This window comes from Dromiciops gliroides, chromosome 5, assembly GCF_019393635.1.
Source record: "Dromiciops gliroides isolate mDroGli1 chromosome 5, mDroGli1.pri, whole genome shotgun sequence".
Taxonomy (NCBI): domain Eukaryota; kingdom Metazoa; phylum Chordata; class Mammalia; order Microbiotheria; family Microbiotheriidae; genus Dromiciops; species Dromiciops gliroides.
This window is the reverse complement of record NC_057865.1, coordinates 9,054,794-9,081,308: the sequence shown is the minus strand read 5'-3', so window position 1 is coordinate 9,081,308 and position 26,515 is coordinate 9,054,794. Positions and strand designations below refer to the sequence as shown.

Here is a 26,515-nt window from a genome sequence, read left to right as displayed (position 1 = left end):
AAGACCTGACCCATAGTGATTGCAGCGAGGAAATGCAAGCGACTATGAAGGAAATGACTCATTTAAAGGACAATTTGGGACGTTGTTGGCATACCGAGATGGCATCTCCTTGGATGAGGGCTTGGTTACACAGACTAGTTTGGGGTGTCCGTCCGTTTTTAACACCCTTTTGATGTGTTAAGATCCCCTCCTGAGGGGAAATAAATAAGTAAACTGTCCGTTTGAAAACAAAAGCAGAAACAGTCCCCCCATTTGCTTCTCATTATGGAGCCTGGGACCACATCAGGAACATAAGCACGCTTAAAACCACTATTTCTTAAAACAGCAGGTGCCAGGGCTCTGAGTCAGGAAGACTTGGGTTCAAATTTTGCCCCTCACACTTGCTAGCTGTGTGACCCTGGGCAAGTCATTTGATTTCTCCAAGACTCAGGAAACTCTCTAGGATTTACTTATTAAGTCAGACTCTGGCAATCCACCACAGAGGAGGGAGCATGTGTGCATGGAGGCCTGGCATGCCCTTGGGGCCACCTGTCCTCACCTGCATTTGTAGTTTGGGGTCCTGGGATGAGTAGCTGCTGTGCCTCTTGGGGATCTAGGAGTGACCCTCAGGGGCTCTGGGTTTCTGGTCCTGGGGCAGGAGGGCTGGGGGATGCATTTGAATGGAACCGAGCCAAGGTGTGCAATTCAGTACAGTGTCTCCTTGGGCCCAGAGGGCCAACGGGAAGGAGGCTCTCAGGACTTCCCCAAAGGTGTCAAGATGCTCTGGGGCAGTAGGCCATTGGCAGACACTGGTGGGAGAGGGAGCTCCCAAAGCGGCTTTCTTATTTATTCTTGTGTTGGTTACTTCGTGTAAGAAGGCTCCCAGAAGCCAAGGACTGCTTCACGTTTGCCTTTATATGACTCACACATTTATGAAACCATAGGTCGGGGCTGACAGCTTTTTCCCATCACCTGAATCATCGATTCCCCTCCTTTTCTCCCTGACAGTGAGGAACAACAAGAGAGGAATTACCTTCTTTGACTATACTGTCAGTGAAGAGACTGGTGAGGATGGTGGCCGGCAGCGTCCCGTTGGCCAGGAGGATGCCCGTGAGCATGGCCAGCTTGGTCTGCTCTGTTTCAGAGAAGGCTTTGAGGAAGAGGAGGAGCTGTGGGTCAAACACAAGAAACCACTGCGATAAGGCAGATGAGTCAGCTGAGAGAAATCCCTCGCACAATGCCCAGAGGGGCGAAGCCTGCCAAGGGATTCTAGCAAAGGGTGTGTCTGCCCCCCACATTACACAGGCTCCACACAGAGAAGTTAAGCATTGGGGGCTTCAAAGTGTCTTGGCGATGTGATTTCACAGGAGGAATTCTAGATAAGGGAGCCCCAGAGTGAAGTGAGGCCCATGGCCCCCCAGATCATGGAACCCCACGCCCTCATTTTCCAGAAAAGCATACCGAGGCCCAGCAAGGTGAGGGGACTCGCCTAGGCCCCACAGGAAGTTAAGTGGTAGAGCTGAGATCCGAAGTCAGCCCTTCCGCTTAAAAAGCCAGCACTCATCGGACTCCCTCCGAGTAGTCCCTCGCCTCCATCCAGTTCCCAATAATAATGACAAAAACAAGCACAACCACCTCAAACCTGGTGAGGCAGGCGGGGCCCCCTTAGAGGTTAGACGCCTCACACAGTCACAAGTGTCACAGCTGAGATGTGAGCTGGGGTTTCCTAACGCAGAGTGCAGGGCCCTCTCCCCAGCCCCCGCCTGGAGCACACGAGGATGTCCAAGAGCCTTCCCAGACCTCATTTTGTTCTCCAGCCCCAGGAGGTGAGTCAGGAAGCCCTTATTCCCGTTTGAGAGAAGCGGAATTGTTGCCCAGAGAGGTGGCCAGGCCTGTCTGCCTAATATCATACCCAGTGTTAGGGGCAGAATTGACCCCCTGGGCTCTGCATCCCTGGGAATGAAGAGATGAGCAGCAAAGCCCAGGAATCCGCGGGCGACCAGAAGGAACCTCTATGGACAGTCCCAGACACCCTTGGGCTCCCATCTTTTAAAGCCTGTACCTTGCAGCTTCCCTCCCCAGTTGAGATCTGGAGAGGACGTCAGAGGACATCTAACACAACCACCGCATTTACACATTCGGAAACAGACCCAGAGAAGGGAAGCCAGCTGCCCAGGGTCACAAGGCAATGAGGGGTGGGCTCTATTGATGAGCATGTTTTAAGCATCTAACATGTGGCAGAGGGACCCAGTCCTGGGACCCCCAAAGCAGTGCTCCTTGTCTGGCCCCAGACTAAATACCCACAGACTTTGAAGTAAGGAGCCCTGGGGCAGCTAGGTGACACTTACTAGCTGTGTGACCCTGGGCAAGTCACTTAATCCTCATTGCCTTGCCAAAAAAAAAAAAAAAGAAAGAAATAAGGAGCCCTCCTTCTGAAGGAAAGATTTTCCCATATTCAAAAATAAGCTTTAGGGCAGCTAGGTGGTGCAGTGGATAAAGCACCAGCCCTGGATTCAGGAGTACCTGAGTTCAAATCCGGCCTCAGACACTTGATACTTACTAGCTGTGTGACCCTGGGCAAGTCACTTAATCCTCATTGCCTCGCAAAAAAAAACCAAACCCAAAATAAGCTTTAAAAGACAGTCGTGTGTCCTTCAGTTGCCGAATATACTGTAGGAGATTCACATGTCCACATGTAGACAGCAGAGAACATTGTAAAGAAATTTCCTGGATTCAGAGATGGTAAGATGGGCAGACAGAGAGCCACCCACATTTTCTTGAGATTTTATTCAATTCGCATTTAAATTGTGACATGCGATTCCAAGTAGCAGAGAACCAGAGAACCATACTCTTTAATCAACCCATTTAGGGACCATTAAAAAGAGCTCATTTTTTATGCTAATCTCCACTTAATTCAAATGTTTATCTCTGGCGATAGTTTCAAGCTCCCACAGGGAAACCATTTCTAAATGTGGCAGGCTCCCTTGAATGAAGCACTTTCTCATCCATTAGAGAGGCCCAACCACTGTGTCATGGCCTGAGGGGTCACAAGAGGAAAGCCCAGGGGGCTGTCAAATCCAGGTCCTGGGCAAGGAGGGCAGGGGAGGCAGCAGCTCCCCCAGTATCTGTGCAGCTGAAGTCAGATTCAAACCCTCGTGCAGAGCAGTTTGGGAGGGGCGGTCACCAATGGGCATCGCACTGGCAGCCTCCCCCTCCCTCACCTACTCTGGTGATGGGGGAATGACTAGAACCTCGGGAGTGGCAGGGCCCCCTCCTCTGCCCCTGGATGCCTCCCTGGCAAAGCCAGTGGTAGAGATGGTGGCATCCCTGAAATGGGTTCATCCTTGGGCTGAAGGGCAGCCCAGAAGGCCACAGGAATGGAAGGGAATTGGACAAATGCAGCTGGTCAGGAGAGGGACTGAGTCACTGGGCGGCTCTGATGCTGTGGAAGGAGTGCAGACACTAAATGTCTGCTCTGCTGAGCATCCTTCCCCAGGGAGAGTGGCACCCCTTCTGTCTCAAGGCTCTAACAAGTATAAGTCAGTGCCTCTGCTGCCAGGCTCGCTGGGAGCTTCTCTGGCCCCTCTGGGACGCACCTGCACGCCCCCCTGACTCTCAGCCCACCTGAGCTGGGCCTCCCCTTCTGATGGCCTCAGACAAGGCCCTAGATCCTGTCAATGTGCAATCCAGTGGAGGCAAAGAGTTTAGCCCAGTATTTACTCTGACATGTAAGTAACCACTATTTCTTGGTAATGATCTGGATACTCAAAACAGTTTGGATTTGAAGTTGTATGAAGCCAAGAGCCGTGTACTCCACGGCTGTTCCTTAAGAGTCAGACATGTTCTGGATTCAATCAATATCAATGAATAAATGCATGCGAGATGTGGAGGTAGGACAGTGCAGTGGCACCCTTGGGTTTGAGTCAGGGAGGCCTGGTTGCCAATCCCATCTCTGACACATTGGCTGCCTAACCCCACAGGATTCACCAACTAATTCCCAAGTGGCTGAGATCTACTTAGGTGGATAGACTTCCCCATGCCAATGAAAGTAAAGGGCCTTTGGACCGCCACTCCTGGTGGACCAAGCTTTCTTTCTCGCTATAAAGCAATGATCTGTCATATCAAAAATCCCCCTACTTAGGTACAGATGTCTGTCACCCTCCAAGCCTGGATCAGAACTGGGGGTGGGGGGGTTGTTTGTTTTTACAAGATTTGCATTGATGTCCTGTCTGAAATTACCTTTTTAATTTCATCCTCGAATGCCTTTTCCAAATATTTGTATCGCCTGATGAGCTTGTTGAAGACCTAAAAGATAAAGGAGACAATATGAAAGGTATGTATGTGAATGTTAAAGGCATCAGAAGGAAAAAGAGATGCTTTGTTGGTCCCGGAGTCACCTTAACATCCCAACACTCCCGCACTCATACGTCACTGTACAACAAGCCTATCCCAGTGCAGGCAGCACCACCTTCCTTACACCTGAAGAAGCTGAGGGGAGAGGCCATTGGAGCCTTATCAGAGGTCACGAGGACATCAGAGCCATCTTCCGTGCTCCTCCATCCTCCCTCCCTATGTGGCTGGCTCTCAGGGCTAAGCACATCTGGGGAGAAAGTGAGCTCCTCAGAGGCAAGGACCGTGTCATTTTTGCCTTGGTTTCCCCAAGATGACATCTGCTTCTGCCAGTTCCCTCTGTCCCTCCTAGTTCTGCCCTCTGAAGCCAGAGGGAACAAGTCCCTCCCTTGGTCCACATAGAGACCTTTCTAAGGGTCCTGGAGGGGCTTTGGAACCCCAGAGCCTTGCTCAGTTCCTGGCACACAAGAGGGACTTAAATTCTTTTTATGTGGGGCAATAGGGGTTAAGTGACTTGCCCAGGGTCACACAGCTAGTAAGTGTCAAGTGTCTGAGGTCAGATTTGAACTTAGGTCCTCCTGAATCCAGGGCCTGTGCTTTATCTACTGCGCCACTTAGCTGCTCCCCAAAATTCTTGTTTGTTAAGTGGAATTAAATGTCTATAACATTTAGCTCCAACTGCAACCCACCCACTACCCCCAGTGAATGAGCATCTAAGCGCCAACCATGCGCCAGGCACCAGGGATACAGAGAAAAATCGAAATGGTCCCTCCCTTCTTTAGGAGAAGAAAAAGATAAATAAGCAAAGGCAGGTCTGTCACATGAAACTTACATGAAACAGGGTCAGTGTAACCCTGGGACGGAGGGAGAGAACAAGGGGGATTTGTGGGGGGGACAACAAGCAGCTTCCCACACCCACTGAGGACGTTCAGGCTCGCTCTCTGCCAACTTCAGAGAGGAGGAAGCCCCCCACCCACAGGGAATGGTTTATTTTTAAAGAGGGTCATGTGCGTGTGTGTATATGTGCACATGTGTATAAATACACACACATGTAAAACATGTGTATATATGTGTGTAGGGAATAGACCTATAATTGCATTAATCTAGGGAGCTCCTAAAAGAGAAAACACTCTCCACTAATGCAGGTTGGCACCTCCTCGGCTATCTACAATCCTGGAGACTTTCCCAGAACACTGAAAGGCTATGATTTGCCCAGGGTCACACAGTCAATATACTTCTGAGACAGAATTTGAATCCAGCACTTCCCCAAAGCGCTTATAGTTATGAAAATACTCTTCCATTGTCTTACTTGTGCTAACAGCCTCACTCAGACTTCAAAAGAAATGACCTTTTAGAGCAACTATGGTCTGCAAAAGAGGAAACTGAGGCAGACAGGTTAGGTGACCTGTCAAGACAGCGCAGCTAGCCATTGGAGCAGTTGCGATGTGAGCCCAAGTCCCTTGATTCCGCATTGAGGACCCTTCTCACTTGCCCCTTGACCTCCTGTTGAGAAAAGGGACAATGACTCATGTTGAGCCACTCATAAATCTGCCCAGCAGAAGTTTTGTTTGCCCAGCCCTTCCCCTAAGGACCTCAGATCGTTTTTCCCACCGCGACTGACACTTCCCAGTCGCAGTTTTCTACCCCAGCCCTGACCTGAGCATAGTTGCGGATGGCATCGTGATCTTCATTGGCAAAGAACACACAGTGGGTGGTCATCTTGGTCTTGTCCCCATCATCTATGCGAGTCCCACCAGGGGCTGAAAGAAAGACGTCAGTGCAGTTAATAGCTGGAGCCAGAAGATTTGCCAAATAGTCATTAGAGACAGCATGTTTACACAAAAAGGGGGGAGGGCATTCAAGAAAGATTTACTTTACTTAGAGATCTTATCTCCTGTGATAGTAAAGAGGCTGGGAAAAGTGAGTCATTCCGCCTTTCCTTCATTTGACTGATTCAAGGAAACAATGTTGGATTGGATTGAGATCCTTCCCAACTCTGAGACTCTGATTTTGTGATCTCATTAGGGAGAAATATATATATATATATATATATATATATACACACACACACACACACACACATATATACATATATATATACACACACACATACACACATATATACACATAGGACACATTTGAATATACATGAGAATATATATTCGTATACACAAGAATATAAATAAATATATATATTCACATTCTCAAATGCAAAGAGACAGAAAGAGATGAGAGGAGAGGAGAGGAGAGAGCAGGGGAGAGAGGGGAGAGGAAGGGAGGGAGAAAGAAAAGGAGGAGACAGAGAGATACAGAGAAAGACAGAGACAGAGGGACAGAAATAGAGAAGAATCGGTGCATAGGGAACTGTAAAGATAGAATCTACCTCCTGGAATTGGTGGGAGGTGGGGAGTCCAAGCAAGAATTTCCTCTCCAAAATTGAAGCTAACAGAATGGATGAAAGGAACCAACTTAGAAGTCACCTACATGGAGAGATCATTTGTAAACATCTGGCTGATTCTTAGCACCTTCCCAATCCAACCCAATCTGACCCAATAAGCGTTTGGGGGGAACTTGCCATAAGCCAGGCACTCTGCTAGGTACTGGGGATGGCTGGTCCCCGCTCACAAAGAACTTATATCCCACTGAGGGTTAAGGATAAGTGACTACAAAGTTCATATAAAAAATCCCTTACAGAAGCAGTTGGTGACAGATGTGTCCAAGGAAACATGTAACTAACAGTCAGATAAACTGTAATACGAGAAAAATGTAACACAACCGTGGCCAAAGCAAACAGGAGGACTGTGGGCTGCATGGAATTCAGTGAAGGGACAGGCTAGTGGTGTGTCATTGTGTCCAGCCTGAGCCCAGGGAGAGGGTGCCCTGAGCAGCCAACGTGACCATTTGGATCCAAGTGGCAGCCACTCTTCTTTCTCAGTGTCAAGAATGGAGGGAGTATTTTAGAGTCAGGATCCCAGAATCACAGAGTGAAAAGAAGCACAGAAATCATTTGATCCAACTTGTACCAGGATGAAGATTCCCTCTACAATATTCCCAGCGAGCATTCAATTAGAGCCAACTGATAGGCATTCATTAAGCACTTACTGTGTACAACTCGCTCTGCTGGGTGCTGAAGCTACAAAGCAAAAACCAAAAGCAGCTCTTGCCTTCAAAGAGCTTATGCTTCACCAAGGGAAACAACATGTACAATGATGGGTACATGCAAAATAGTTAGCAGAGAGAGAAGACAAATAACCATGGGGGAGATGATGGTGATGATGGCGGGGGTCATGATGGTGATGATGGCGGATGGAATGTAGACAGCATTTGAACAAAGTGCTTTAAATATATCATCTCATTAGATCCTCAAGGCAGGTGGGTGCCATTATTACCCCCATTTGACAGATGTGGAAACTGAGGCTGGGGCAGGGATTTGCTCAGGGTATCACAGCTAGTAGATAGCTGGGGCCAAATCAGATGGGACGTGGCTCGGATGTAGCTGTGCTGTTTCTCAGTGGGGGTGAGGATGGGATTAATTTCAGGAACAGGGGCCAGTGCCCCTGAAAAGGTCAGACAACAATTGGGGCTGCTTGAAGAATTCCCCAAAGGGGAAGGCGCCTGAGTCGGCCTCTGGGGCTGAGTAGACAAGGGCAGCTTCCCGTCAGGGCAAGGCCCTCAGAATCCAGTTAGATCAGGTGCCCCTTGGAGCCCCCACTTCCTTCCTGAGCTGATGCTTCTCCGGCACAGGCCCTGCACCCGGGTATCCTCCACTAAGCACTCTCTTCCATGAGCATCCACCCAGTGTGGAGGTTTGAGCTAAACCAGACCTGACACCCTCCCATGTGGCCTGAACAAGGAGGGCGGAGGCGGGTGGGGCTGCCTTCTCCTTAGGACCACAGAATCAGGCAGCGCTTACTGGTGCCAGGCACCATGCCAAGTGCTGGGGATACAAAGAAAGGTGAAACCAAGGGGTGTGCCCTCGAAGACCTCGCCCTCTGATGGGCCATAGCAAGTCAATCACCAGGTACCCAGCCGCTCTACAGAGCAGGTGGAAGGTGATTGCAGAGAGACACTGAGCACAGCTGGGAGGGAGGCACCGAGAAAGGCTTCTGGCAGAGGATGGGATGGAGAGTTGGCAGAAACCTTCAAGGCCAATTCATTGCATCCCCACTTTACAGATGAGTAAACTGAGCCCAGAGAGGGGAGGTCATTTTCCCAAGGTCACACAGGTGCATAGTCTGTCTTCAAACCTTTCCCTGTCTCACATTTTGTCACATTATTCCTGTTCCTGTGGGCCTGTCCTCTGAATTCAGGCTAGCACGCATACTTTAGGTTGCCATATCACATACTGACTCGTCGAAAGCTTGAAGTCTACCTGCAGGTCTGCCTCCCCATTTGGGGGCTTGGGCAATGGAGTTGGGGAGCCCAAATCCTTCACGAGTATGGTTAGCATCTCCCCGAGGATGGCTGAGTGAGCTGATAAAAACAGAGTCTGGAAGCTTGCGAATCCATGGCACAGGGCCTGTGGTCACTCCGTGGTCCGTGGGGGCCCGCTTGAGCAGCCCCGAGAGAGAGGCCCTCTCTTGTGCCCCCTTCACAGCCTCCGCTGGCTGGCCTGTTAGTCAGCTTCCCTCTTCCTCCCCTAATTCCAGCACAGGAGCTCTGGCAGTGGCTCAAGACCCCAGCACCCCTCTGAGGCGAGCCCAGGCCCTGACGCAGACTTCCTGGGTCTCTGGGACCCAGTGACTTTGCACAGATTTGACACCCTTGGCTTCCTGAGGGGTCAGCTTTGCTACCAGCTCCCTCAAGAGGCCTCACCTGATGCCACAGGTGCCCACTGGGCCCCTAAACCACGTTGTGCTTGCCTTGTAGACATCTCACGTGTGTGCTTCCTTCTGGTAGCGTGGCAGTTCCTTAAGTGGAGGCTTCATTTCTGTGTCTGTGTCTCTGGTGCCTAGCCCAGGGCCTGGGATACCACAGGCATAGAAGTCAAGAGGTGGAAGCTGGCTCTCTCGGGGCAAAGATTAGCCTTGGGCTTCCCTATCTAGGTCACACACTAATTCTCGAGATAGAAATAAGAGTGCTGGCCTTGGATGTTATGGTGCTGGCTGTAGGCATGCTCAGATCTCCTCTCCCTTTGACCTGGCTCAAGGGCTGTCCTGAGCACCCTTGGGGGGAGGGGAACAAGGAGGGGGAGGGTTCTGGGATGGGGCTCCTGGATCTCATTCCACATTTGACCTTCTGTCTAGTTCTGCGCCTGCCCCGACACAGATCTATTTCCAGGTCTGAGAGTATGTGATTGGACTCCCGCTGGGCCCCTCTGGCCCACCCCCAGCTGCTCTTTGGAGTCCTAGCGAATCAGGAGCAGGTGCCCCGGTCTGGGCTTTGATGGATTCAATTCACGTAATATGAAACGCCTCCTGTGCCTGGCATTGGCTACACAGAGACAAAAAAAAAACACTGAAGGACTTGTGGCCTGTTAGAAGGGAGATACACCGGCACAGACAAGTAAATGCTATGGATGAATGGATGGACGGATGGATGATAGATAGATGGACAGACGGACGGACGAATGGATGGATGGATGGATGGATGGATGGATGGATGGATGGATGGATGGATGGATGGATGGATGATAGATAGATGGACAGACGGACGGACGAATGGATGGATGGATGGATGGATGGATGGATGGATGGATGGATGGATGGATGGATGGATAGACAGAGGATAGACAGAGTTCTCTGTGTGCATGGGTCTGTGCAGGGAGGATTCCAAGAGGCTCGGGTAAACAGGAAGAGCACTTCTGGCATGAGGGACAGCCTGGGCAAAGACCTGGTGAATGGCTGGTTCTAAAGTTTCAGTCACAGGTGGGTTCCCATCGCAAGAGTTCCTTCATTTTGGACATGTAGATGTGAGTCATTGGCAGGACCCCAACCCGTCCGCATTAGCCACCATCTTACATCTTATACCCTGCAGACCAAGCCCAGAGACCATACCCTGCCTCAATTCTAGAACTCCTACTGTGGGGCCAAGCTGCCTCACTGGTAAATAGGCGGGTACAAACATACACAGCCCACCTAAGCTCACAGCCCCCATCCATCTCTCCACCCCAACCGTTTTCTTGCCATCTTCTCTGCCCTGTCACCCACTACCACTACCAGCTTCCCACCTCCTGCTCTGGGAACCTTAATCAAATTAACTTGGACCCTGCTTCTGGAAGGTGTGCCCCTCCAACCTCCATCCCTGAGCTTCACCTCTGCCTGGCCACCATTCCTGTATGTGTAGTCTCCTCTGTTGGAACAGAGGGTTCTTGAGGGCAGGGATTGATTTTGTATCACTAGAAATTAGCAGGATACTTAGTACACAGTAAGTGCTTAATAATTGTTATTATTCATTCCTGCATTCATTCACTGAGTGAGCTCGATGTCCCCTTTGGCTAGAGGGTGGACCCAGTGTCATACAAACAGATAAGCTGGGTTTGTTTTTTGTTTCTGTTTTTTATTTTTCCTCACTTTATCTCCAGTGTCCAATGCCAACTCGACTCCCATTGTTGGCTTGCTGAACATTCATACCTTGCCAGCCATTTTCAACAAAGAACAAAGAGGGTCATTTCTCTTTTTTGCTAACAAGCGGTGTCACATGAGTGCTGGGTGAGCTCCGCCAGCCTTGTGTGCCAGCTGTTTATCTGCCCCCCCCCCCAAACATCAGTCCAGAATCTCTACTGGCAGCAGCTCTGACTCGGCTTCCTTCAAGAAACTGCTCCTGATGCTCATGTGTGCGCAGGTTTGACTGGGCTTCTTAAAGGAGCGTGAGACTCCTCACAGAAGGCAGGGCATGGGGGAGGAAAGCCTTTGTAATGCGATCTACCTGCCAGAGCCTGAGACCAGCAAGGACGACTGTTCAATAATGTCTTAAACTCCAAGTCTTCCCCCAGTGATGTAACAACCAACGATTGCTTTTTTTTCATCAAGCAGCTTCATTCGTGAGTGTGGGTATATGCTTCCGCCCCCCCCCAACAGATGGCAGTCCACTGTGGCCTGCCCATCTTGGGGGACTCTTGTCCAAGTCTTCCCATAAACTCAACACAGGAAGTCACCCCAGTGAGCTGAAGGCCTCCCTTCTCTCCTCACACGGTGCAGATCCTGACAAAAGGCTTCGGCCACTCCCCTGCTGTCCCTCATTCTCACCCTGCTCCTCCATCTCCTCTTCTGTTCTGATGATGCCTTCTGCTCTTGCTCTTACCTCTTGTGGCTCATTGGTCAGTGCTGCAGCCACACATACCTATGATGGGCTTTTCCTTGCCCTTTTGGTGAGATTCATTTCTAATTAGGCAAAGACAGGCCTGTTGCATGTCTCCCTCGTAGGCAGCAATGCTGGTAGAACGTGAGGACGGGACTCTGTTTCCTGATTTTCCAAGGGTGATCCAGACTGCTCTCTTTCTCCTTATCAGTGATGGCTCCATTTCTCCTGTCAATCCCAGCTGTACAGACTGAGGAACGGCTCTAAATGTCATATGCTGGGCAATAGCTATTCTTCATCTTCTTCTGAGGGAACTGAGGGAACCACACTGACTCCTCCCAGTTCAGCCCCCAACTTGCCAGGCTTCCCCCCATTCCCTAGCTCCCTTCTTACCCTGGAATACGTCTCTGCCTTGGCAGCCCCATCCTCCCACTGGCGAATTTTTCTCACTCCTCTCCTAGCTCTGCCCTGACTTTCTAGAGTTCGAACACAACCTTTCTTTCCCATGCCGTCTTCCTTATTACAGTGACCGTGAAGACAGTGATTGTCTTTCTTTTTATTTCTATTACATTCCCAGTACTTTGTACACTGCCTGGCCTATTTAATCAATACTTGCTGCCTTCATCCACTTTATTTTTCCTGTGTGAATGGTTTGGACAAACTCTTTTGAGTGATTCGATATCTCTGCCAGAGCCCCAAAGCAAGAGTGACATCCTATTCACACACAGGAACATCTAGCCACCTCGCTATCCTCAGAGCACCTCTCTTCAATATAATGCATATAAAGAAAAATATTCCTTGTGTTTGGATCATAGCTAAAGAGCTGAAAGGGACCTCAGAGGTTAGCTAGTCTTCCCCCCCCCTCTTTTTCTTTTTCTTTCTATTTTTGGTAGGGCAATGAGGCTTTTAAATGACTTGCCCAGGGTCGCACAGCTAGTAAGTGTCACGTGCCTGAGGCCGGATATGAACTCAGGTCCCCCGAATCCAGGGCCGGTGCTCTATCCACTGTGCCACCTAGCTGCCCCTCCCCCTCTTTTTCAAAGCAGAGAAAACAGGCTCTAAGAGATGCAGGGACTCACTTGAGCTCACCCAGGTAACCTCACCCTGGGGATTCACTTATTCCAAAACCCGAGTCCATTGCAGGCCTCCATTTCATTTACAACTTCTACCACTTTCTGACTGGGGGCATGCCACGCCTTTGCTGAAATTTGTTTAATAACTTTCCCTCGGGTACCAAATGATGCCCGTGGTCCTTGGACCAAGATTCCTGGTCCTTCCCTCACCATCCTGCCTTTGCTGCTGCCCCTTGGGGCAGGACCTGGGCTCATTTCCTCTTCATGTTATCACCTCCCCCCTCAGTGCCTAGCACAGTGCCTTACCTTGAGAGCCAGAAGAGCCTTCAGGAGCTTCTGAGTCAATTCCCTTCATTTCATAAATGAAGAAAACAAGCTCCAAAGAGAAGCTTGCCCAAGGTCACATAAGTTGTGAGCAGCAAGGGAAGGCTTTGAATCCAAGTCCCCTGACTTCAAATCTGGTCACTTTTAGGCTGTTGTTGCTGGGGTCAGGAGGATATGCAACAAAGGACTATTGCAACAGCCTCTTAATTCTTCTCCCTGCATTCAGGCTTGCCCTGCTGTGATCTCTCCTGCACATCCCTGCCAAACTGACTCAGTTTGGGTCAACTCAGACTTGGAAAGGAGGTGAGGGTTCCTGAACGGCCTTGCAATTGTAAATGCAGCATTCTCAGCATCCTGGATCTGAAGTCCCCAAACTGAGTCCTCCCCCCCAGCCCTTTCCAGGCTTACCCCCTATTACTCCCTCTCACCCAGTCTCCTTCATGCTGGCTTCTTCTCTACACACCATTCCATTTCCCCGTCCCTTTCCCATCCCAATCGTGCCAGTGCTTCAAGACTGTGAGGCCAAGCAGAGAGGCAAAGCTTCAAAGTGACAGGCATCCCAAAGACTCTGGTCTTGCTGCCCCATGAAGCCTCACTCAGCTGTCTATAAATGATAAGGTGTCATCCTCCATAGAGGGGAGGGCTTGTAGCCACAAAGACCTGAATTCAAATCCTACCATAGATACTTACTGGATGAGTGACCCCGGAGAAATCACTGAAACCTTTCTCAGTCTCAGTTTCCTCAGATGTCAAAATGGAGATGGTAACAATATCTGCTACCTCCCAGGATTATTGTGAGGATCAAAGGAGATAACACATGTAAAGTGCTATTGGGATTATTAAAGCCACTGGCAAATGAATAACAATACCACCAAGAATTCCCATTTCCATGATGCTTTAAAGTTTATAAAATCTCCTCACAACCCCCTGTGAAATATGTACTAGGATCATCTCCCCATTTTAAAGATTGGAAAAACCAAGGCTTGAAGCAATGATGGAAATGGCTAATGATCACACAGGTGGCAGGAGTCAAGCCCACATGCTGCTTTACACTAATGAACATAAAAGGTAGTTACACACAACTTTTCTCAGGCCACAGGAAAAGTCCACGATGGGTCAGTGATGCAGGAATGGAGACTCACCTAGCATGCTGCCAGCCACCAGGACGTCAAAGAGCGTGTCTGCATAGCGGCGATAGTCCAGCCTGGAGCCAGTGGAGTCCAGGAACTTGGCTACTGCGTCAAGGTCATCCCCAGCATCATTGAGGCCCTGGACGAGTGTATCCCTGAAGACCGTAGGTTCAAACTTCTCTTTTTCATCTAAAAACAAACGACCCAAAACCATATCACTTAATTTCACAGGCCCAAAAACTTGACCCGAGTGTAACCCACTGGGCAAGCAGCAACATGTTCTGAGATGTCACAGCTGAAAGGGCCCTGAGAGGTCACCTTATAAAAAAAAGCTGATCCGGCCCCAAAAAGCCCCCTGCACCACACCCTGTAGTGGGCATCCAGCATTTGTTGTTGTTGCTGATGACAGCAATAATAATGATGACAGTTATATATTGTTTTAATGTTTGCAAAACCCTTTCCGTGTGTCATCTCATTTGCTGTCACAGTATCCCTGGGAGGCAGGGGCTATTAGTACCTCCATTTTCCATATGGAGAAACCACAGGGGTTAAGTGCCTGTCCCAGGATCACAGAGTTACTAAGTGTCTGAGGTAGGATTTGTCCTCAGGCCTTGCTGAGGCCAAGCCCAGTACTCCCTCCACCCGGTATCTGGCTGCCTTTGCTTGAAGGCCTCCATTAACAGTGAAGGTGCTGTCTCCCACGGGACCAGCCCATTTCCCTCTGGGACAGCTCCGGTGGGGTGCTGGGGCTCCAGAGAAAGCCTCCATCTCCATGGTGACCACTTCCACCCCAGACACTGGGGAATGCTACAGATCAGGGCTGGAATTATTGTCTTGCTAATTCTCTGGACATGAGAAAGTGATGGAGAAAATGTCATTAATGTAAATTGACCTTAAAAGTGTGTCATGCATATATTCTCACCCACCATCTCAGCCCATAGTTAAACATCTACAAGCAGACTATCCTACTAAGCTTCAAGAAGTAAGAGATTTTCCCTGACACACAGACTCAGTCTGTCCCTCTGCAGCTCGTCACTCATCACTCCCAGAGCCTCCATGGGCCTGAGGGTCCTCACCTGTAAAAGAAGGGGGGTCTGGACTAGGTGATCTTATCTAAGGCCCCATCAAAGTCTTAACGAGGTTCCTAAGGATGTCAATCAAGGATCTTCCGACTTGCTTGTCAAGGCTGAACATTCTTATCAGCTTTGACATACCCTCCTGAGATGTGAATGCCACACCCTCCATCTTGGTCACCTCCTCAGGACACCGTCCAGCCTGTCAATCTCCCTTCTCAGATCCATCATAGGTGCGATCATGCACTTGTGAAGGGACATGACCAGTGGGCACACCAGAGTTCTGACCTTCACTAGCTGAGGAACCTTGGGCCAGTAACTTCTCCTGAGAGCTGGGAGACCCAGGACTAGATTTAAGGTCAAAGGAGCTGGGTTCAAATCCCAACTCTTGCTCTTACCAAACAAGTCACCTATCTGGACCTCAGTTTCCTCATTGGTAAAATGAGGGATAAGGTAAAATGAATAGATAAGCTCTAAGGTGCTCGCCAGATCTCCATCTGTAATCCTAGGAGAAAGTCCTCCTAGTCTCAATTTCCACATGCATAAAGAGGAAATTACAATAATAACAACAATGATGTGTGTACTATTTGTCATGAAGAAAAAAGCTTTGAAAACCTGAAAGCGCTAGATAAATGGGAGCTGCCACTGTTTTGAGCACAGACAGCTCCAGGCACATAGTAGGTGGCTAATAATTGCTTGCTGACTGAATTGACTCAGGATTCAGCTTCACATGCATTTAGTGACACATTCTTCACTAGGACTATTTCACGTATCAATTGTCCTTCTGCATTCCACTCTCATCTCTCACTCTCAGCTAGTATGCCCTTATCTCTTACTTGATTCAAAAGTTCAAGGTCTTCAGAGGAAATTGTTGTGGCTGCTACTTAGTCATTTCAATCATGTCTGATTCTTCATGACCCCATTTGGGGTTTTCTTGGCAGAGATCCTGGAGGGGTTTGCCGTTTCCTTCTCCAGCTCATTTTTACAGATGAGACAACTGAGGGAAGCAGGCTAAGTGACTTGCCTGGGGTCATGTAGCGATGAAGTGTCTGAGGCCAGATTTGAACTCTGGAAGATGAGTCTTCCTGACTCCCCAGGGCTCCATCCACTGTGTCCCTTAGCTGCCCCCCAGAGGGAATGACCTAGATTCTTTTCCTACACACTCTGAATGCATTCTTTTCTCTCCCCTCCATCCCCAAACCACTTCTTTTCCTTTGTCATTAAAACAGCTATCCTCAATTCCTGCTAAGTCTTCTCCATCTCCTTTCACTCTCCATTCTCCTCCATTGCCTCACTTGATCGACCATTGCTTAACCTTCATCTTTGATGTCTCTATGTTGGACTCTCCACTTTTACCTACAAAAGCACTCAGAGCTCTTCAATCATTAACAACTTTTCTTCAAGAGGTCAGCGGTGGAGGTTTTAGGTACTTCATGCCCCTGATAAGAATCCAATACCTAAAACTTCTGAACAGTTTTCCCAAACTGGAAAACAGTATGGTAGAAACTAGGCATAGATCAACATCTCATACTGTAAAATAAAGTCAAAATGGGTATACACTTGACACATAAAGAAAGGGTGATACCATAAGCACATTAAGAGAACATGGAATAATTTATCTGTCAGGTTTATGGACAGGGGAAAAATTTAGGACCAAAGAAGATAGGGAACATTACGAAATGTAAAATAGATAATTTTTATTATATAAAATTAAAAACTTTTGCATAAACAAAACCAATGTGATGAAAATTATAAGAAAAAAGAAAAGTGGGAAATAATTTTTAAATAAATATCTCTGATGAAGACCTCATTTCTCAAATATATAGAGAACTGAGTCAAATTTATTAAAATACCAGTCATTCTCCCATTGATACATGGTCAAATGATATGAACAATAGAGAAATCATCAAATATATGAACAGTTCTCAAAAGGAGCACACAGTCAATGATTACACATGAAAGAATGATCCAGATCACTAACAATAAGAGAAATGCACATCAAAATAATCCTGGGGTTTCAATTCCCACCAAGTAATTGGCAATGATGACAAAAATGGGAGCAGTCAATGATGGAGAAGTTATGGAAAGATAGGCGCAAATTGTTGGTCAAGCTGTGGATTATTTCAACCATCCTGGAAAGCAGTTTAGAATCATGCAAAGAAAGTGACCATATTATTTGGTGATTACACTATAGTACCTCAAAGTCAATGATAAGAATAGAGCTTCCACATACACCAAAATATTTAGTTGTTGTGGTTGTTGTTGAGTCATTTCAGACTCTTTATGAACCCATTTTGTGGGGTTTCTTGGCAAAGATAATGGAGTGGTTTGCCATTTCCTTCTCTAGCTAATTTTACAGATGAGGAACTGAGACTAATTAAGTGACTTTCCTAGAGTCACACAGCTAGTAAGTGTCTGAGGGCAGATTTGAACTCAAAAAGAGGAGTCTTCCTGACTTCAGACCTGGGCACTCTATGCACTATAGCACAACCCAGTGGGCCCTAAATTATTTATAATAGGCCTTTTTTGTGTGGGCAAAGAACTAGAAAAGAAGAAGATATCTCAACTGGAGAACAGCTTAACAAATTGTGGCACATGAATATATTGGAATATTATTGTACCATAAAAATGACCATTACAAATGGAAAGAAGCTAGAAGACTTATATGAGCAGATGCAAAGTGAAGTAGGACTAGGAAAACAATATATACATTGGTTATAATTATTTAAATGGAAAGAACTACAATAGAACAATAGATACTGAAGGCAAATGACCAAGCTCAACCCCAAAGAAGCAAGATAAGAACTTTATCAACTCCACCCTCAGTTCTTTGCAGAGATGGGGGACCATGGATATGGAAAACTACATTTAACATTAGGATTTTTAAATACATTGATTAGTTGTACGAAAAATGTTTTCTCCCTCTTTTTAAAATTCTTTATTATAAGGGATGACTTTCTGGAAGGATGTAGGGGGAGAAATATACTGAGCTAAATATCAAACACTGAAGATAGTGAAAAACTTTATTTTTAAAAAGTTTAATAATTTCCTCCACAATTTTCCCCTATCCAATTACTAGCCTTTCTTTCTCTTCCCTTTCATCAAAAACCCCAAGGAACTCTGATTTCTCTTTTCTTGGTTCCTGTTTGACTGATTACAGTCTAGTTTTCATATGCAGAACTTTAACTGAAACTGCTCTCTCCAAACTTACCAATGATATGCTTATTTCGAAATCACATGGGATGAATGATAATTGCATCCCATTAAAATTAAGCTCTTTAAGAATAGGGATGGTTTGACTTTTGTCTTGCATATAGTAGGTACATAAAAATGCTTGCTGCCTGCTAGATAATGAGAGGAGGTAAAGGTAGGTGGCACAATAGATTATGAGAATAGTGTGACCAGAGAGGAAAACTTCAAAGTTCAAAATCCTGGATGGGTCTCATGGGAGAGCACCTCTCTGAGGGTTAAGGCATAATGAACGTCAGTCATGGAAATGGAGAAAAGGAATATTGAATCTCCTTGAGGGCAAGAACTCTTACAGAACAGTGCCTTGTACACAGGCAGAACACAATAAATGCTTATTTTATTAAAAAAGCATAAAGATCACTGTGAATACTGAATTCCCTAGGAATAAGAACAAGTTCTCAAAGAGGAAATATGACTTGCTCATACTTGGGATGACTTAGGCAGTTATAATCAGACAGAATCAGAACCCAGGTGTCCCTGACCCCAAGTCCAGATATCTCTCCACTGTGATACATTGCCCTTCTACCTATTCTGGTACAAATTCTCAAAGTCATTTTTAAATGATACATTGTTGCCCCCCAAATACAAATATTATATAGTATATATAATATATTCAAATACTATAGAAATACACACCATCTATAGATATATACAAATATTATCTACATATAGACAAATATATATTATATATAGAGATATGTATATACACAAATATAACATAGGTTTGTATAAATAGAAATATTTAGATCTGGCTTCATATATGTATATTTATATGCATACACACAAATATTTTTATTAATATTTTATATATGTATGTGTCTACATGTATGTCTATATGTGCTTATGTGTATATACATAAATATAATATAGACATAAAGTATTCATTCCTAGGGCTTGATTCAGAGTCTAAAGGACCACTAAAACCATGTATTTATGGAAATCTCTTCATTGCCCATCACCCCCCATAAGAATCACTGAAAAAATGCTTAACTCCCCTGCCCCACTACAAAATGGCTGATGTGGAAATATTTTTCATGACTTCATATGTACAGTGGATATCATCTTTCTGCCTTCTCAGTGGGTGGGAGAGGGGCTGGAGGGAAGAAGAGAATTTGGAACAGGAAATAAATAATTTTAAATAAGTTTTTAAAAAAGAATCACTACGAAAGAGAGGGAATGGGGCAGATCATGGGCACGCACATTTCCCCAGGAGTGTTTGAGGACAGAATCATCCCTCAGCACTCAAGGCAGCCACACTGTTGGGGAGCTTTTTGGGGGCAGAGTAGGCTAATCATTCTTTCACGGGCTGGAGAAATCTCAGAACAGGTGGATGTGTCCCTTCCAGGCTGCCGAGAACAAATCTCCCAGCAGAGAAGCCCAAGTCGGGGATCAGCAAGCGGTATGAACGTGAACGGGCCTTTCCTGAGCTCTGAAGACATGCTGGTTACTTAGCCCAGCTGTAAAAATACCCAGTGCTTCTGGAAAGCTTCGGAATGCCCTTTCCCAGAGATGAGTTTTCATCTGAACCAACAGTGGGCAGAGTTCAGTCTATTTTGGGGAAGTGTAAGTCAAGCCGCTGTCCTCGAAGGCCTCTGGTCCCTGTGGCACCTGGCAGTGCCCAGATCGCTCCCATGCACGTGATAGATGGGGCTGAAGCTGGGGGCGGGGCATCCACTGGCAAAGATTCCAGAGCCCTCTTTGACAAACACACCGAGCTCTGATTTTAAGTGAGAAAGACTCAGAAAACAGGAGGGCTGTGGGCAGCCTCCCAACACTCAAGATGCTTCACTGCAGGGGCCACAGGCTTTTGGTGGCTCTTGTTAACATGGCAGATTCCTTAAAGAAACTGTCAATGAGATGGACGATCATGTGTCATCTGGGAAGGAGGAGGGGGGCGTGGGAATGCCATCGACATCAAAAGCAAACCAAGCTTACTGCTTTAAAAGCAGTCTAATGCCGGTACTGACATTTTGGGCAGTGCTGGTTGTTTAATAGACAGAGCTAATCTCAGCAGCACAGGGGACTGCCAATAAGAAACTCCCCCTCGGCCAGAGCAGATCAGCACAGAGAAGTTAGTTATAGGACCAGTCGGGGTGACAAAGCAAGAACGTGTCAGGAATAGGACTGGAACCCAGGCCTTCCCAATGCAAATCCTGAGACTGATCCGCCAGACCAGGCAGCCTCTCTGAGGAGGCTTTACATGAGGGGAGCAATCCTCTGAAGTGCAGATGGCTACCTACAGGTGAGGGGGAAGAGGAGCAGAGGAGGCTATCCCTTCTGCATACCCCTGGGAATTAAGCAATGGATGTTAAAAACCTATTGGATTTCTCCACTACTTTTATGGGGGAAGGGGGGAGTGACAATTCAATACCTAAAGGGATTGTCCTAGAAAAATGAAAACTACTAGAAATCTAAAGGGATCTTCCTAAAACCCAGGCCTGACCCCCCTTGTCTTCCCCTCCCCTTAAGTGTCCCCAGCTCCTCCTCTGTTTCGCCATTCAAAGCCTATGTAGCTGCTGCCCATTCCTCAAGGAATGGCTGGTACAGGGACACCATGGCACATCATTGCCCCCTAAGGGTTACAAATATCAGAGATTCAGAGGAACATGGTGAGACTTGCATGGATGCATCCAGAAGGGAAAGAGCAGAAATAATGCAACAAACTCCAAAAATGTGTGTGTTCAAAGAACAGCAGAATGGTATTTGATGTTGGGGTGTGGGACGCTCCATAGACGTCCGGCTTGGAATTTCTTGGCTTTGCCCAATTTGTAATTTTTTGGTTATGAGGTAAAACTCACTAGGGTGTGTGTGGGGTGGGGTGGGGAGAGAAAGTAAACTGAGAAATCCTTGTAAATGATTGTAAAAGTGAAAGATGCCAACAGCACTTAAAAGACAACTGATGGCTACAGCAGAGCTCTGCATGGATCTCCAAAGAGACATTTCTTATCATGATCTCTCCTTGTGGCTGGTACTAAACCGTGAGAAAGGCGTCCCTATAGGAGCCAAGCAGAGAAAGGCCTTTGCTGCTGGGACCCTAAAGTCACAGGAACATTGGCTTGTGACAAGGCCTAATGACATCCAAGGAGATGCCTTTCTCTGCTCCTCAGAGCAGAGTTCTTACCGTGTGGGGGCAGCACAGACACTGGGGCAGAGGAATGCGCCTGCCCAGACACTCATCAGGAGGCAGTGGGGCGTAATAAGGGTGGGGAGGGCTGGCCAAAGGGTCCTGGTCTCCCTCCCATCTGCATTTCTACAGATGGAGTGGCAGAGACACTTCCTTAATCTTCGGCAGATCTGAGCTGGAGAGATTGCAGCCAGTTTACCTACCATGTCATCTGTGCCTATACAAGCTCTTTCCACAGACCCCAGTGACACACAAGCCTGGGCCCCCAAAGAGGCTCAGAGGCAAGCTAGGAATTACAAGGGAGAGAAACAAATATCCTTCCAGTTTCTTACTGAAGCCCCGGCCGAAGGTCACTTTCCTCACTGAATGAGCTCAGAGCGGGGCCCCAGAGCACCTCTCTTGGCTCCTCAGCTTAACTGCTGTGAATCAGTTCTTGGCCCAGAAAGCTACTCAGTCAGGAGGTGGGGGCCCAGATTAATGAAATCCCTCCGTGGGCAGTGAGCTGCCCGCTAACGAGCACACACTGGACCTGCTGCTCTGATGACACCATGCATGGTGATACCTTCAAATTCAACTGTCCTTCAAAGTCTACATTTAGTTGGTGAATAAGAACCCTTGGGAATCATTTGACAGGTTTTTTTTTAATTGTTTAATTTAAATAAAGGATACTGCTTAGTCTCTCCTTTTCTTTTTTAACATTAAAATCTTATTGATCTCTATTGTTTTTATGTCACCTATCTTTTCCCATGTATCCTTGAGAGCTGTCCCATATAGCAAAGCATTTATTTCTGGAAAAAAAAGAGGAAGAAAAGGGGGACATCAACTAAATTAATCGATTCATTAAAAAAAATCTGATAATAGATGTAATGTTCCACACCCACAGACCCCACCCCCCTGGTCTGCAAAGGAGCCTATATGAAGTACCTGCTTTGTGCCAAGTGCAGTGCTCAGCACTGGGGATTCAAGTAAGAAAAGGAAAGGCAGCACTGGGGATTCAAGTAAGAAAAGGAAAGGCAGTCCTTGCCCTCAGGGAGTTTACAATCTAATGAGGGAAGCCAATGCACCAAAGGAAGCTGAAAGGGCAGGGGCAGGGTGGGGAGGGAGAGGGGGGCAGTGCCAAAGAGTGCTGGCTATGATGAAGATACTGATGGCGGGAAACCAAGCAAAGGTGTCAAAGGAAGAGATACCCAGGATGCCATGCCCTCTAAAAGGGCAGGCTCTGGGAGAAGGTTTCTGCCCCATCTTCCTGCCCTCCAATCAGAAAGAAGCCACCGAGGATAATGACGAGGCCGAGTATCCTGGGGATGAGCTGATCCTGCTGGGGATGGAGAGATGCGTCTCCCCCAGTTCTCTTTTTGGCCCCTTAGTTTTGATAATGAATTTAACATTGGGGAGGCACATCATGAGGAAGAGGTGAGAACCAACAGCCTGCAGTGGGGCTCACTGAGCCCACAGCTGAGCAGCTGAGAGGGGATGCTGAGGCAGAGCAAGGTGACAGCAATATACAAGCCACACATGGAAACGTGGCAATGGGACGAATCTGGTTCTTTTTTTTTTCATAAAAGTATTTTATTATTTTCCAGTTGCATACAGAGATAGTTTTCAACATTTGTTTTTATAAGATTTCTAGTTTCAAATTTTTCTCCCTCCCTCCCCCCTCCCCAAGACAGCAAGTAATCCGATATAGGTTATATATGTACACTAAACATATTTCTGCATTAGTCATTCTGTGAAAGAAGAATCAGAGCAAAAGGAAAAACAAAAACAAAACAAAAACAAAAACAAATAGAAATAGTATGGTTCAATCTGCATCTAGATGCCCCAGTTCTTTTTTTCTGAATCCAGTTCTTTCATTGAGACTCATCTGCATATTTCAACTCTTGAGGGGCACTAAAACCCTCCCGTGAGGGACCCCAGAGAGCTACCTCCCTTGAAGGAGACTGCCAGGGCCTTTCCTGAATTAGCCTGACGTTGACATGTTTTCTCACTGCTATCACATGTGAGGTGAGGGGCTGAAGTAGGGGACTTCTCAGATCCCTTCAGTCCTAAACCCTTGGATCCTCCGGTCTGATCCCATTAACTAAGGATATATGTGACCCCTCCCACCCCTCATGGCATAGCAGGACTCTCCTCCATCTGACCCAAGCCCATGACCAGGCCTGGTGATGCCAGATGTACATTGCTAAGACCACTCCCAAGCACGCGCACACAGGCAAGTGAGTGTGACATCATGGATAGTGGGATGGACCAGAGAACGCAAGGGTGTGATCTGCAGGCTGGACACAAAGGCATCAAGGTCTGGATTCAAATCCCACCTGTGACACTTACTGGTCCTGGGACCCTGGGCAAGTCCCTTAAGCCTCTCCGACTCAGTTTCCTCCTCTGTTAAGTAGAAATAATGATAGCATCTCTCCCACAAGGTTATGATAATGATTAAATGAGGCAAAGCATTGTGCAAACCTTGTAGTGAGATATATAGAGAGAGTTGTTATTATATATTATTATTCTGTACTTAAGCAAGTAAAGGTAAATGAGATAACATGCGAAGCAAGTCTTCAACACTATGTAAATGCCAATGATTATTTCTGTCTTTAGCCTAAACTCACATGCTACAAGTGTTCGAGTAACTTATCTATCATATTTGCATGAAATTATTCTTCATATTAATATAGGATATTTTCAAAGTGCTTGTTAACTTTGAGGGTATGTAATATGATGTAAGGATGAGGGCTCAGGGCATAGAGCACCAGGCCGAGAGTCAGGAAGACTAGAGCTCAAATGCAGCCTCAGACACTTCCTGGCTGTGTGACCCTGGTCAAGTCACTTCACCCTGTTTGCCTCAGTTTCCTCCTCTGTCAAATGAGCTGGAGAAGAAAAAGGCAAACCGCTTCAGGATCTCTGCCAAGAAAACCCCAAATGGGCTCCTGAAGAGTCAGAAGTGCTCAACAACAATAACAACAATGTAACGAGATCTTTGCAGCAATCTGTGTCTTCAGAGCCCAGTGACTTTGGTAGGCAGAGGGGCACAGGGGCAAGGGTCTTCTATCTAAAGCCAGAAGGCCTGGGTTCGAATCCTCCCTCTGCCATTCACCAGCTGTGTAATCAAAGGCCACTGAAGCCCTCCGAGTTTCAGTCTTTCTTGCCTGTAAAATGGGGGTGCCTGCAGGATGGACCCCCGGGGTGCGGGGTGTGCTGAACCTTCAGTGATAACCTGTTTGTCGGGGGCTTTGTAAGCACGGCACTGCTATGCATTAGCTGACCTGAGCAGGGGCAGGTTGGAGGGCTTTGGACCCCAGCTCTCACGCTGGATTCCTCAGCAGGCGCAGCCGGAGCCTTTCCCACCGGCTCTCATGGGGGGGGGGTATGTTAATTTAATTTTTTTTAAAAAGAAGTTTAATCGGACGAAGGGAGGAGGGCACTGGCAGGAAGCTCTGTCTAGGGATGGGGAGAAATCTGGATGGGCAACCTCGCCTGCGTGGTTGCCAAGGGACACACCTAGAACCAGAAGCCTGACCTGCACAGTGCCGGTGAGCGGCACACAAAGGGTGCTGAGCTCCAGTCTGTGACATGACCAAGATGGAATCCCCAGGGCACGTGGCCACGGGGGTGGAACGTGGCAGCCGGGCCCAGACAGTGTCTCCATTGTCCCGTGTGCGGTGGGGGCTTCACTTCACCGGCACTAACAGCCAGTCTGAGGGAGCTCAGCTCTGGAGCTAGGAGGGGCCTCAAAGGCTGAGACCAACTGTCTCATCTTACCGAGGGGGAAACTAAGGCCCAGACAGATTCAGATCCAGGGCCTCTATTCCCAGTCCTGTGTTCTTGCCATGACAGTGGACTGCTTCTCAAGGCACATCCCATCTCCTAGGGGGGCTTTTAGCATGGTGACCAAGACAGCTGCAGGTCTTTCCCTGCCTCTTCACCCTCTCTCTCTCTCATACAAACACACACAGACACACACACACACACACACACACACACACACACACACACACCACACATCAGGATAGCTGAGACACCACAGCCCAAACAGCCACTTACCCCTTTTTCGAGTTTTGAACCTCTGGCCTGTGAGCACCGGCTTCTGATGCTTATTCATAAAATTTCTGGAAAACAAAGATGACAGAGGGCTGAGTAGAGTTTAGTCTTTCAACAAACACTGTTAAGTGACTATGGGCAAAGCATCCCACATGAGAAACATCAGCAAAGGCAGTTACTGGGAGGCAGCCTGGTGGAGGGAAAAATGCCGAGGAACTAGGGGTCGGATTCAAAGTCTGCACCTGCCACTTGATATCTGGGTATCTGGCTAAGTCCCTTCTTTTCTCTTCCTTCTGCTCTCCTCTCAGCTTCCTCATCCGTGAAATGCGTATACTAGCCTGTTCCCACTATAAATGTATAATGCCGTGCCTCTCTGGGCTTCTGTACATCAGCAATGCCAACATCTCACCCAACTTTGGAACTGAAGCCAGAGAGAGATGCTGCCAAAGGTTTCTGAGGAAATGGAAGATGACCTTGAAAGCTTCATAAGAAATGACCACTGGGAATGGCCCAACTTGGAAGGTTACCTTTCCCCTACTAGGGAAAATTGGCTTTATTTAAAGGAGTAAAAGAAAGTTAGAAAAACCATCAAACCATGAGTGGGAGTGGAAGAGGAACTCAGAGCAAAGCTCTTTTCCTCTTAGAAATAAACCAATCCACAAGAAATTATTAAAAACCCAAGCACTGAGCTAGGGGCCAGAGAGGGAGGGAGGGAGTGAGGGAGGAGGGAGAAGGGAGGGAGAGAGGGAGGGAGGAGGGAGAGGGGAGGGAGGAGGGAGAGGGGAGGGAGAGAGGGAGGGAGGAGGGAGAGGGGAGGGAGGGAGGGAGGAGGGAGAGGGGAGGGAGAGAGGGAGGGAGGAGGGAGAGGGGAGGGAGAGGGGAGGGAGGAGGGAGAGGGGAGGGAGGGAGGAGGGAGGAGTTCTTGATGAAGCATCCTCA

General features: G+C 47.6%; 1 protein-coding gene across 3 annotated transcripts in view; it reads right to left on the bottom strand.

Annotated features, from left to right (window-relative positions):
• BZW2 (basic leucine zipper and W2 domains 2) overlaps positions 1-26,515 on the bottom strand; it is a 63,159-nt gene that overhangs the window by 14,898 nt on the left and 21,746 nt on the right. For all 3 annotated transcript variants that reach the window (XM_043965675.1, XM_043965673.1, XM_043965674.1), the window contains exons 2-6: positions 25,580-25,644; positions 14,108-14,284; positions 5,986-6,089; positions 4,219-4,284; positions 1,013-1,148 (exon numbers count right to left, since the gene is read on the bottom strand). In XM_043965675.1, the coding sequence (XP_043821610.1) occupies positions 1,013-1,148; positions 4,219-4,284; positions 5,986-6,089; positions 14,108-14,284; positions 25,580-25,637 (541 nt within the window). In that variant the 5' untranslated portion in view covers positions 25,638-25,644. The remainder of the gene's footprint in view (positions 1-1,012; positions 1,149-4,218; positions 4,285-5,985; positions 6,090-14,107; positions 14,285-25,579; positions 25,645-26,515) is intronic.